This window comes from Panulirus ornatus, chromosome 38 (assembly GCF_036320965.1).
Source record: "Panulirus ornatus isolate Po-2019 chromosome 38, ASM3632096v1, whole genome shotgun sequence".
In the NCBI taxonomy this organism is placed as follows: Eukaryota; Metazoa; Arthropoda; class Malacostraca; order Decapoda; family Palinuridae; genus Panulirus; species Panulirus ornatus.
Genome location: NC_092261.1, coordinates 8,788,231 through 8,801,988, shown reverse-complemented (window position 1 = coordinate 8,801,988; position 13,758 = coordinate 8,788,231). Strand labels below are relative to the sequence as shown.

Below are 13,758 nucleotides of genomic sequence, written 5' to 3'. Positions count from 1 at the left end.
CCCCCTTCACCATTATCGAATGTGTTTCCGCCACCAACCATTACACAGGTCCATCAACGGGTACCTAACCTTCACCAGGTATACATGCATGTTTTACCACCACGTGCCACTTACCATAACCTCGTGTGCATCAAAACCACAGAAAAAAAAAATCCCTTATCATCAAACATGCATGTCACCATCAAATGTGACCTTCTCAAACAACTTTACTGCCAAATATACTCTCATGACCAACAGGTGTCCCTCGCAACCACCAAGAGAGGGGGAGATATAGAGATAACGCAACAGCAGTGGGTGTGCAGACAGTGACGGACCTATATACATGTGTGTACATCCTTCCCTTTATAAACATAAGTTTGACCAGGGTAGCAAGGCCTTGGCCAACCCCAGTGCCTAGGTGTTGGCCATTGTGTGTTGAGCGAGTGTTCCCCCCCTCTCTGGTGCAGGGTAAGAAAATGCTCACTCACCAGTGCGTTCCCTCACCAGCTCCACCTCTGGACGTTAGACTCGTCTGTGTCACCGCCACCGCTATGCACAACAGGTTCTGAACCCTAGACTACCCCGAGGATGATGTCACTACGTCATTCAAGGGATGAGTTGACATGCTACCTACTGTGCATGTCTACCATAAAGGGAATTATTCCACTGTTTCAGATTAGAAGGTAATGTTGCGATTTGTGAACACTGAAAATTATCCTTTCATTCATTACTGCTTACGTTTATATACTCTACATTTCGCACGAGGAATTTGTATAATCCACCTTCGTTTTCACCAGCGAAAGTTTAACCCTTAAACGCTGAGAATGTTAGATTCTTATATGGTTTCAGTGCCATTTCTGAATGGAAATAAATTTATCTCAGAGTAAAATTTAAGTCTAGCGTCACACATGCCAACTGCATCTACAACAGTGTCAACCTATCGACGTCCATAAGTTGCGTATAGGTGTCGGGCGTTGCTGCTATAGCCTCGCTAACAATGAGAACCTTAATAAGAGAATCAATCACATTCTTTCCCGAGACGAGTACGTCACACAGACACAATACCGTAACAATCAAGTTGGCTACATCAACAATGCCATGGGCGGTTGTGGTAGAATCTCAGACATATCTAACAAGGTCACCCTCGAGATTATATCCTGGTATGATTCAGAAGAATGAACGTCATGAATCAGAGGAAGGAAAAGCGAACGCCAGTATGATTCAGAGGAAGGAAAATTAAACGGTGGCAAAGTTCACTTCCTAAACCAATATCTCACCCCATTCACAAACTGATAGTGTTCATGACCTTTATACTTAAGGGAGCGGGCGGGACATCGGGGCCGTCATACACGGGTGGGCGAAGGTCGTGAGGAAACTCTAGGGATCACGGGATTGGCTCAGGAGAACCATTCTAGGTAGCATACAGAAAATAAAACCGAATCGATTTATATAATCACTGAAAATACCAATAGATAACGTCATAGATACAATAACTTGCATATATATATATATATATATATATATATATATATATATATATATATATATATATATATATATATATATATATATATATATATATTATCCCTGGGGATAGGGGAGAAAGAATACTTCCCACGTATTCCCTGCGTGTCGTAGAAGGCGACTAAAAGGGAAGGGAGCGGGGGGCTGGAAATCCTCCCCTCTCGTTTTTTTTTTTTTTTTTTTTTTTTTTTAATTTTCCAAAAGAAGGAACAGAGAAGGGGGCCAGGTGAGGATATTCCCTCAAAGGCCCAGTCCTCTGTTCTTAACGCTACCTCGCCATCGCGGGAAATGGCGAATAGTATGAAAAAAAAAAAAAAAAAAAAAATATATATATATATATATATATATATATATATATATATATATATATATATATATATATATATATGAGTGGGGAGATGACCACAGGGTTGATAATGTGGTAAAGGTGATGCCTGATCATTACTGGTATTATTAAGTCACCATTCATCTCTCCGCAAGGTGGTAGGCTGGGGCTTATTTCTCACTGTTGACGACACGTAACTCGTTTTCCAAAAGTCCTGAACTAAATTTGAAAGTTAAAGTTAACTATGTAACCTCCAGTTTGCTAGCCTCGTATGCAATGATTGTAGACATTAGTGTCTATGTAAGTCTTCATGTTAGTATTCCATTACATGAGAAAGACCAAGCGGCAACTTTGGTCAGTGAGGAAGGTGTCCTGTGGTGTAAACCAATAAGTTATTTCGATCAAAGCTCACTAGCGGTCCAGCAGGCACACCGGCGCCACACCCTACATTGTGACAATCGAGCATCCTCCCAATGTCCGCTCTCACTCAGGCTACTACACTGCTTTTCCCGCTGGGTGGAATAAGGTGCAGTACGTATCATCAATGTTGTGGCCAGATCAGTACTACGCGTTTATCTGCACGTCTTCCCGACTACTTGATGCGAGCTCAGAACTTGTAATGATAGTACGATCAGTAGCCGTGGACAGTGTGGTGTTTGGCAGGAGGAGGGGACGCCGGACAGTGTTGACATCATCTTCATGAGGTCGCTCATCCAAAAATCTGAATGTGTGTGTGTGTGTGTGTGTGCAAGCATAAGGCAATCCCTGGCGACATTTAACAGTCATGCAGGCTCCCCACCATAAACAACGGCTCTGGTAGCCCTCCAACACAAACAAAAGCCCACCTAGCTCTTACTGCCGCAAACAATAGCCTTGGCAACTCCCCTCTACAAACAACAGCCCTGCCACCAGTTGACCTCACACCTTTCTCTATCCCATCACCTTACCGCCCCCACCCTCCCTCCTTCATAACTCCAAATTGCCTATCCCTCTACAGCCTCTTCACCACACCCTCTCTTTCCTCCATCCTTACTTCTTATGCCCACTGGCTCCTCAATCACTGCCCTACCATTACCTCAACCATTCTCCTCGCTACATTCCCTCTTCCCCTACCTGCATCACCTAACTCCCCCTATCTCCACCCTACCATGGCAGCAACCCCACATTACCTCCCACCATCGCCGTCCATCCAACTGTTTTATGCTGTTCATCATGTGAAGGGAACCAGCATGTTGCCACAACATATCCCAGCTTGAATGCAAGTAGTGTACTTCTTTCTGCTTGTACTTAAAAGCAATTATGAAGCTGAGGTGTTCAGCTGACAGCATGCCACATGAAACTGTTTACTCACCAGTACTTACGACTAGATTTTTGCCAAAAAGGCAGGGTTAGAGCGAGCACGTAGCGCTCACAGTATGAAAACAGTTAATACTAAATCGTATGAGTTACGCGTTAAAAAGAATTATGTGTAAGATGAAGAGGGTGTATGTTTGTGGACTGAATGAGCCGTATCCCATGCGTGGGCGGGGCAGAGAGAAAAAGAACAGTTACCTGGACCAGAGAAGTGAGAACTTGACAACCACTTACGTCCTAGCTCACTCCGCAGCGGTACCTAACCCTCCCCGATACCCGTGCGAGTCGTACCGGTAACGAGAAAGAGAGAGGTTGATACCTTAACTTGCCCAAGGAAGTGCACTGTTCAACTACTGTTATTAGGTCAAAAGATGAACGCCAGATATTACTGATCACGGTAAATACTAGACGCGCGCCCGCTACGTGGCGCTCCGACAAGGCCATCCTAGTCGCCACAAGCTCTAGCATATCCTCATCCATCGTGTTTGCACAGACGCGATCGCACACGCACGCATTACACATACACACCCATGGACCTTACCAATGTTTTCACCTATGCAATTCTCTATCAATATAGAGTTTTGTGTATATTACCTCTCGCCAAGCGGCCGTAGGCTCCAACTAATTTGATTTGGTTTTGTGGAATTAATTAAGTTCTACAACCTAATGGTTATCCAGTTTGACAAAATATCTACAATCTTAAAACTAGAGGAATATATTTTGGATTCCTTTAAAAAATATCTGAAAACTTTATTTATAGATTCATATATTCATGCATACTTTAAAAAGTTAATCAATCTATCTACATTTTATTTCAAGTTTTCTCAATGATTTTAAATCTTTCAATTTCAGTGTATATATTTCACTTTCAAACCCCTACAGTTTTGTTGATCAACTAGTACTTTCTACGGTAATACACGTACTGGGGAAGGTCTACTCTCCATGGAGTGACCATAGATCAACACAGAATGATCATCCCACGATGGACAGAAGTGTCTCAATTTGGCAATTCCTGTTGAAGGATAAATGCCATACTTCAACACCTTTCTTTATCTTCTGTCGTTCGTTAATCTTACCATATACATCTACGTAATTCATTATTCTGCCCAAAACAATCACTGCGAGATATAACTCGAGTATGTGGATGGCTAGGTACGGATAGTCGAGCCCTACTGGATCGGGTTATTATGTTCTATGGAAGTGTAATTAGACCAGTGGATGGATGGTCTTCTGACGATTTGATAATCATAGGGCTGGTGATCAAACTATCATTTCCTAATCAGATGATGACTGGTACAGAGTTGAATAGATCGACTCGTTGGCTCCTTGACATTTTGAGTGGTTCTATCTTGAAATCACTTAGGTTACTGAGTGAATGCAGATCTGGTAACTGGTTGATAATTTGAAGTGCGGGAGAGGAGACCACTTCACATAACTGCGCAGGAAGGTAGTGTAATATATATATATATATATATATATATATATATATATATATATATATATATATATATATATATATAAAGTGATTGGTTCTCAGTGAATGTAGGTTTGCGGCAGGGGTGTGTGATGTCTCCATGGTTGTTTAATTTGTTTATGGATGGGGTTGTTAGGGAGGTAAATGCAAGAGTCTTGGAAAGAGGGGCAAGTATGAAGTCTGTTGGGGATGAGAGAGCTTGGGAAGTGAGTCAGTTGTTGTTCGCTGATGATACAGCGCTGGTGGCGGATTCATGTGAGAAACTGCAGAAGCTGGTGACGGAGTTTGGTAAAGTGTGTGGAAGAAGAAAGTTAAGAGTAAATGTGAATAAGAGCAAGGTTATTAGGTACAGTAGGGCTGAGGGTCAAGTCAATTGGGAGGTGAGTTTGAATGGTGAAAAACTGGAGGAAGTGAAGTGTTTTAGATATCTGGGAGTGGATCTGTCAGCGGATGGAACCATGGAAGCGGAAGTGGATCATAGGGTGGGGGAGGGGGCGAAAATTTTGGGAGCCTTGAAAAATGTGTGGAAGTCGAGAACATTATCCCGGAAAGCAAAAATGGGTATGTTTGAAGGAATAGTGGTTCCAACAATGTTGTATGGTTGCGAGGCGTGGGCTATGGATAGAGTTGTGCGCAGGAGGATGGATGTGCTGGAAATGAGATGTTTGAGGACAATGTGTGGTGTGAGGTGGTTTGATCGAGTAAGTAACGTAAGGGTAAGAGAGATGTGTGGAAATAAAAAGAGCGTGGTTGAGAGAGCAGAAGAGAGTGTTTTAAAATGGTTTGGGCACATGGAGAGAATGAGTGAGGAAAGATTGACCAAGAGGATATATGTGTCGGAGGTGGAGGGAACGAGGAGAAGAGGGAGACCAAATTGGAGGTGGAAAGATGGAGTGAAAAAGATTTTGTGTGATCGGGGCCTGAACATGCAGGAGCGTGAAAGGAGGGCAAGGAATAGAGTGAATTGGAGCGATGTGGTATACAGGGGTTGACGTGCTGTCAGTGGATTGAATCAAGGCATGTGAAGCGTCCGGGGTAAACCATGGAAAGCTGTGTAGGTATGTATATTTGTGTGTGTGGACGTGTGTATGTACATGTGTATGGGGGGGGTTGGGCCATTTCTTTCGTCTGTTTCCTTGCGCTACCTCGCAATACGCGGGAGACAGCGACAAAGTATAAAAAAAAAAAAAAAAAAAAAAAAAAAAAATATATATATATATATATATATATATATATATATATATATATATATATATATATATATATTATCCCTAGGGATAGCAGGCGACTAAAAGGGAAGGGAGCGGGGGGCTGGAAATCCTCCCCTCTCGTTTCCAAAAGAAGGAACAGAGAAGAAGGCCAAGTGAGGATGTTCCCTCAAAGGCTCAGTCCTCTGTTCTTAACGCTACCTCGCTAATGCGGGAAATATCGAATAGTGAAATATATATATATATATATATATATATATATATATATATATATATATATATATATATATATTTATATATATATATATATATATATATATATATTCATATATTCTCCCTGGGGATGGGGGAGAGAGAATACTTCCCACGTATTCCCTGCGTGTCGTAGAAGGCGACTGAAAGGGGAGGGAGCGGGGGGGCTGGAAATCCTCCCCTCTCAATTTTTTTTAATTTTCCAAGGGAAGGAACAGAGAAGGGGGCCAGGTGAGGATATTCCCTCAGTGACCCAGTTCTCTGTTCTTAACGCTACCTCGCTAACGCGGGAAATGGCGAATAGTTTGAAAAAAAAAAAAAAAAAAAAAATATATATATATATATATATATATATATATATATATATATATATATATATATATATATATATATATATATTGTCGCTTTGTCGCTGATGAGATGGACTGTCTTCATGAAACATACTGTGCCACATGAATATAAAAATAGAATTATATGAAATACTGAAGTGTGATTTTACCTTGATAACTATCTTCACGGACTAGTGTCATCAATATATATATATATATATATATATATATATAACTCGTTCTGAACATACCTAGAAATCACTCATATTCTTCTCTCCCTTAGATACAATTCTGCAATCTTCAAACATCTCACAAATAAGAGACCAAACTGAGTCACGAAGGGAGGAGCCACCTTACAAGCAAGTCTGCAGGAGCAACAGGAGTTCAACTACCTCATCTAACTAGCGCCAGTCTTTCATGAAGTGGAGAACCAGTGGAAAAGACGATAAAAACTGATAGATTCATCATCACTTGAGCTGCCCAGTGACGGTGATAAGGTTGTTGAGCCTGTGGTTCGGAGGGATGAGTCTCCCGCGCGGTGATGTGGACATTGCGGGCGGCGGAGGTCATGTGGCTGTGTTAACACCTTCCTCGCAGGCCTATCCGGTCACCAGCACACCCCTGCCGCCCACACAACACTACCCCAACACCAGCAGCAGTAACAGCACACTCATGGCTCCGCCCCCGACGCCCATCCCAAGCACGCCGACCCACTCCGTCATCGTACCTAACTCAGCCGTGCTGCAGCAGCAGAGTGAGTATGGCGCCGATAATGACGTTTGTTGTTGACGCGGACGGTAATCTTTAGACAAACTATCAATCAGTCATGTGTTTTGAGTAGGTACGCGTCAAGTGAAAAGCTTCCAGAATCCCCATCATTGGCTTTATATTTTAGGAAACTGGACGGACACAGCTTTCAGTACCTTTTATCCTAGAATTTGAAACTGCTGTGGAATAGATTCCTCACCTTCGCTTAGTTAAGATATTACAAAGACGCTGACATTGAACGATTGTTCTTCGTTTTGGTATCAAAAGAAGAATGAGAATCTCTTCCAACGTCAAGAAGCGTTTCAGCGTTTCACACGGTGGACTTTCATCTTGTGATGAAAGTCCTAATCCTATATTGTGATAAATACTGGAAGTTATTCTAGCTTTAGGACTGAGGATTATGTGTCAGACGACCTGCTGGGCTTTGCTGGAGGTTGTCAAATTCAATCCCCACTATTCCCGTCACCGGCATTTATGACGAATAAACGGTAGCGTATGACCAAAGAAATTACTAACTAGCGACCCAACATTTGAAAAGCTGTGGACATCCGTCACTCAAGATTAATTTCCAGGTGATCTTACGTCCACTCCCCGAGTATAGTTGTCCATCATCTTCAGTGACACATCAGACTTACACGACTACAAGACATCTACTCAACGCCCTCCTAACCCTGTGCACACTTACACTACAACCACTACAAACTCAACTTACACCCTTCAAAACCAGTCATACAATCTAACCACACTGTTTACCCACCCTGGAGAGAGGACAAATATTTTGCGTTCCTGCCACAATTACAACTCAAACATCAATGCGTCGGTTGAGGAGGACGGGAAGGGGGTTCGTATCCCGGCTGTGATAACTATGATATCTTGTTGAATCATCCTCCCTGATAACTAAAGCTCATTGAGATGTTGGTCAACATACATCAGATTTCACAGTATGCCACGTGTAAAAGAAATAATATAAACAAATACATATCATTATTACTCAAGATTGGAATTTTTAACATAAAGACCCAAAATGTTCCCCTTTTAATGAAATTTTTGGTTAGATTTCCAAGAGATGGTTTCTTGAGCTCTACTGAGAAACAAGCTCGGCAGGTCAGTCTTTGGGAATGTATAATACTTTTGTTTCAAGCTGTCGAGGATGAAAAAACTTTGATTTCACTATAATTCACATCCCTGCTTGCTAGACCCACCCACACCCATTATATAGTAACTAGAACCACCTGCACCCATCATAAATCATCTAGAACCACACATACATATGAATTATTTACTAGTAAGCTCCCGTGAAATTCACACACATACTATGTAATACCCTACTTATCCACATATAATTTCACAACCATCACACACTCCCATCATACCCTTCCCACGAGCGCTTATCATACATTCAGGGTACCTAAATATGAACAAACACACATACTCTCACTTCACTGAAAATTCACACACACTCATCTATAAATGAAACCTCTAATCCTTCCCGTTTCTCTTCCACGCAGGCAGTTCGACGCTGTGCACCGTGGGCGGGGTGGGCGTGACCATCATGGGTGGGGCTCCAGGAAGTGGGGACGTGCAAGCGGCTTGTACCGTGGGCGGCGGGCTAGCAGGTCTGGCGTGCGCCATCTGCGGCGACCGAGCCACCGGCAAACACTACGGCGCCCATTCCTGCGACGGCTGCAAGGGCTTTTTTCGCCGCTCCGTCAGGAAAAACCACACCTACAACTGCAGGTATTACTACTATTACTGCTGGTGATGTTACTCACGGGGATGTAATGCTCAAGTTACCTATGTTACGGTGCTGATAAATCTTTTAGGTTGAACTACCTTTCCTCAATTTTTCCGTTCTGACGATACTACAGCCGTCTATCGAACTCTACTTTCGATAACTGTGACTCTGACTTTTCCCGACTCTCCGATGCTCCTCTTATTATTCCTATAATTCCCTGTAATCTCTGTTCTTACAGTCCAAAGTGTACTTCTTTCTGAATACAAACAAGGCGTATGGACCAGATGTCATCTATCCTTATGTTCTAAAGGAGTATGCTTCTGCACTTAAGCGCGCTTCTCTTATTCCCTACAACTTATTCTTCTTGGAAACACATACATTGGCAAAGTCTGTTCAAGAGGACAGCTCTTCCACAAGTATTTTCCAACCTGTCTCCATGTTTCCCCATCTCTTTAACATCTTGTAATTCAGTGGCCCAGTATTGTTGCTCCTGCTGATGTTGACGCCGTTCGTGGTGTTAGCGGCGTGTCACAGTTCTGTTACTTTTACTGATGTTAATACATTGATGTCTAAGCTAGCAAATTAGCCCTGCCATTGACGACAATAATTACTATACCATTATGAACGCGAGCGATATCATTTCTGAGGGTGATGTCGATTCTGTTTATGATCTTGAAACACTGCTTATGATGTCACCATCACTTACAATATCAGCACCACTTGTACAGTAAGCAAGTACTTGTGACTTTAACACGACAGGTAATGTTAGCACTGAAACGGTAGCAGTTTTAGCATCACTACTGATGGCCTATTACAACTCCAGGTGGTCAAGCTGCTCATGCCCTTCGTACACAACCTTGTCACGTAACTTCTTACACGACACCCTAGTAAACACAAAGAAACCTGCAAAACGTTTCTGAAAACACCAGAAAGTGAAGAGGGAACCAAAGCATTTCTTTCATAAGCTCATAAAGTTCAGCTTTTAATCCCTGATTATCGACCTGTTTAAATATATTTCTTACACAGACACAGAACAGACACCCCACGGCCTAACGTAACACTGACATATGTCTAGATTTACGGATAAGAGGCAGGGATGGTCAGAAATCTGGTGTAACTTACACGATACCCGTGCACCTCCCTCCCCAGGTTCAGCAGAAGCTGCACCGTGGACAAGGACAAGAGGAACCAGTGCCGCTACTGCAGGCTTCGCAAGTGTATTAGGGCAGGCATGAAGAAGGAAGGTAGGTGTCTCAACTTTATATATATATATATATATATATATATATATATATATATATATATATATATATATATATATATATATCGTCCCTGGGATAGAGGAAAAAATACTGCCTACGTATATTCTTCATCTGCGTGTCGTATATATGAAACAGCAGGGGTAAACCATGGAATATACTGATTCATGTATTTGCACTGTACGGGTAGTTGAAGCTGACGGAGCCCCATCTCTTGAACTTGTTATAAACCATTCTAACCTTCTGTATGCTATATGCATTCAAAGTTTCATCACTTGTTATTTTCCAATACAATATAAAACAAATGAACTTTACATCTTTTTTTTTCTAAAAGGTGTTTTTCATTTTATGACCTCTTGAGTTTCCATTCTTTGCGTCATGCAAACAAATGATCATTGACATTGTGAACGTGTGCGTGTGGGGTTCTGCTGTACCTTAGTCATCTTAGATACCAGATTTCGGCCCGGACGAAGGCCTTTGTCTCACGATGGTTCATTCTGTCTTTAATATCTGGCAGCCGTGCAGAACGAGCGTGACCGGATCAGCACCCGCCGACCCAGCTACGACGACGCGGGCGGCGGCGGCAGCAATATGTCCCTCTCCACCATTCTAAACGCCGACCACCTTTCCCGCCAGGTGAGCCTTCTCTCTGTTTGATTCTATTCCTCCTTTCGTCTCTTTAATTATATGTTTTCCAGCTCTTTCTCTGGATGACCAGGGTCCCTGTTCGCAGTACATACCAAAAATTCGCCAGCCACGCCAAAATTAGCGAAATTTTATTTCCTATTTTATGCCTTTTAATGATATACCCTGGTGTTATGGAAGAACAAAAACGGTCATTAATCTGACTGACTTCCGTGGTGTTGCGGTTAGCGTTGCTGACCGGTACATTCGCGGGCCGCCGTGGAGACCGATAAGGTTTAATTTTAATTCCTGATCCACCGTCAACCTAGCTATTCATCCTACCTTAGGGGTTGCTTGACAAAATGGATACCTGACTTGGATATATATGTACATATAATTATCATTTGTTTTTCTAATCCCACGACCAATTTCTATGAAGTTATCATTTATTTCTAATCATCCCAGGACCAATTTCTATGAATTAGTCCTGATGTTACCTAGCACCTCTTTCTAAAAGTCTTCTGCTGTCCAAGGCTGAGCTACTTCCAGTTGCAAGGAAATATGACTCCTCTGGAGTGAGAAGTTCTTTTGACGAAACCGTAGTCCTAATGAGAAAGCCTCGCCAAGGTGACTTTTCACTCTCGGTGTTCCAGGAACAGCCCAGTAGCACAGAGACGTGTATTTGACATGATGTGGTCTTGTTTGGGGCATTCAGTTATCAGTGCCGTATCAGCTTAAAAAAGTAATATGACCTGTTATATACGTCTGTGGACACCAAACCGACACAAAAATGTGAAAATGCTACCATTCCCCTGGCAGTTCTCCCCTGCGATGGGTGAAGTAAGCGTGATGAACAAGAAGGTTGCTGGCATGATGGACGTGTGCGACAGCATGAAGCAGCAGCTCCTCATCCTAGTAGAGTGGGCCAAGTACATACCCGCCTTCTGTGACCTCGTCCTAGATGACCAGGTGAGGGCCAGCAAGTAATGTGTCCGTAACCTCCATCTTCTGTCCAACAGGTGAGCTCTAACTGGTACTTTCTGTCACGTGCTTTCCTTCATGTAATTTCCACCATGAGCAGCACATGAGTTCCTTTCCATAAAATGTCCATCATATGCTAACCATAACGGGAAGTCCATCGGTCATTGTCCGTAGGGTAACGTCTATCAGGTAACATCTAAAATATAGTGGCAATCAGATTAACATACACCATCAGGGCCAAGAGCGCGTCACGTCTTCAAAGTACTGTCGTTCAGATTGTTTTCATATAATGAAGCCTGTGGGGTATTGTTCGCCACGTGCTTTCCTTCATCTAATTTCCACCATGAGAAGCACGTGAGTTCCTTTCCATAAAATGTCCATCATCTGCTAACCATAACAGGAAGTCCGTCGGTCATTGTCCATATGGTAACGTCTATCAGGTAACATCCAAAAATGTAATGGCAATCAGATTAACATCCACCATCAGGGCCAACAGCGCGTCACGTCTTCAAAGTACTGTCGTTCAGATAGTTTTCATATAATGAAGCCTGTGGGGTATTGCTCGCCAAGTAAAATACTCAAGTAGTGCCCCAAAGACAGACAACGTTAGCAAGCGCTGTCCATCGTGCGAGTTCCACAGTTTACTAAAAGTTAGTCAATACCTTCCAGATACTTATCAGTAACCAAAAAATATGGAGCAGCAAAACCTTCTAGATGCTGCTTCAGATTTTCCCCCTGCCATTTGTCTAGGAGCAGATATGAGCCTTACCTCCTTCCAGGTGCGGTTCAGAAGCTTACATCCCATATCCATCTGTAGTGACGAACCTTACATTATGGCCATGTCCAGGTGTAACGATGAACATAACATCCCATGTCCAGGTGTAGTGATGAACCTTACTTCCAATGTCCAGGTGTAGTAATGAACCTTACCTACCATATCCATGTATAGTGATGAACCTTTCCTTCCATGTTCAAATTCAGTGATGAACCTTACCTCCCATGTCCAGGTATGGAAATGAACCTTACCTACCATGTCCAGGTATAGTGATGAACCTTACATTCCATGTTCAAGTGCAGTGATGAACCTTACCTCCCATGTCCAGGTGTAGCGATGAACCTTACCAACCATGTCTATGTACTGTGATGAACTTTACCTTCCATGTCTAAGTGTAGTGAAGAAACTTAACATCCCCATGTCCAGGTATAGAGATGAACCTACCATGTCCAGGTGTAAAGATGAACCTAAGTGAAGTGAGGAATCTCACTCCCTTATCTAAGTGTAGTGAGCACATATACTTACAAGCTCCAGGTATAATGACAGCCTTACCTTCCACAGGTGGCGCTACTACGGGCCCATGCAGGGGAGCACCTTCTGCTAGGTGCTGCCTGGCGCTCTATGAACCTGCAGGACATGATCCTCCTCGGTAATGACTGTGTCATCCTTAGGAATTCCTCAGGTAAGACTGACCCAGCTAGATGAAGCTTCGTTGTTTACATGGTTTGAGGAAGATTTGAGTAAAATTCAAGTAAGAATGCTGTTCTATTATGAAAACAAAGTGGGTCAAAGTTCTTAAAGCTTGATTTAAGAAAAACTACATATTACTGAGTAAAAAAATAAATAAAAAAATATACTGGTAAGCATCAAATTTTTGTCCCACTTCATTTTTTTCTATTTAAAGTAACAAGGTGTTCCAAGCAACAAACAGCTAATCATATATGTCAACACCACTTTTCACTTTCATGAGGAAATATATTCCAAGTCATCTACTTAAGTATAAAAATTTAAGTTTGATAATATAAGACTGAATTACTTTTGTTTTCCATCTTTTTTGTGGATGGAATTGAGACTAGGCATTTTAGTAACAATAATAGATAATATTCCCATAAGAAACTAAGGAAAAACTATCAGTACAGAATTGTTTTTTCCAAAAACAGAGTAGATGACAC

General features: G+C 42.3%; 1 protein-coding gene across 3 annotated transcripts in view; it reads left to right on the top strand.

The window, feature by feature from the left end:
- The window catches only part of LOC139760885 (hepatocyte nuclear factor 4-gamma-like), a 23,418-nt gene that overhangs the window by 4,286 nt on the left and 5,374 nt on the right, over positions 1-13,758 (top strand). For all 3 annotated transcript variants that reach the window (XM_071684623.1, XM_071684624.1, XM_071684625.1), the window contains exons 2-7: positions 6,728-7,198; positions 8,721-8,949; positions 10,097-10,191; positions 10,724-10,842; positions 11,650-11,799; positions 13,148-13,268. In XM_071684623.1, coding sequence (XP_071540724.1) covers positions 6,967-7,198; positions 8,721-8,949; positions 10,097-10,191; positions 10,724-10,842; positions 11,650-11,799; positions 13,148-13,268 — 946 coding nt within the window. In that variant the 5' untranslated portion in view covers positions 6,728-6,966. The remainder of the gene's footprint in view (positions 1-6,727; positions 7,199-8,720; positions 8,950-10,096; positions 10,192-10,723; positions 10,843-11,649; positions 11,800-13,147; positions 13,269-13,758) is intronic.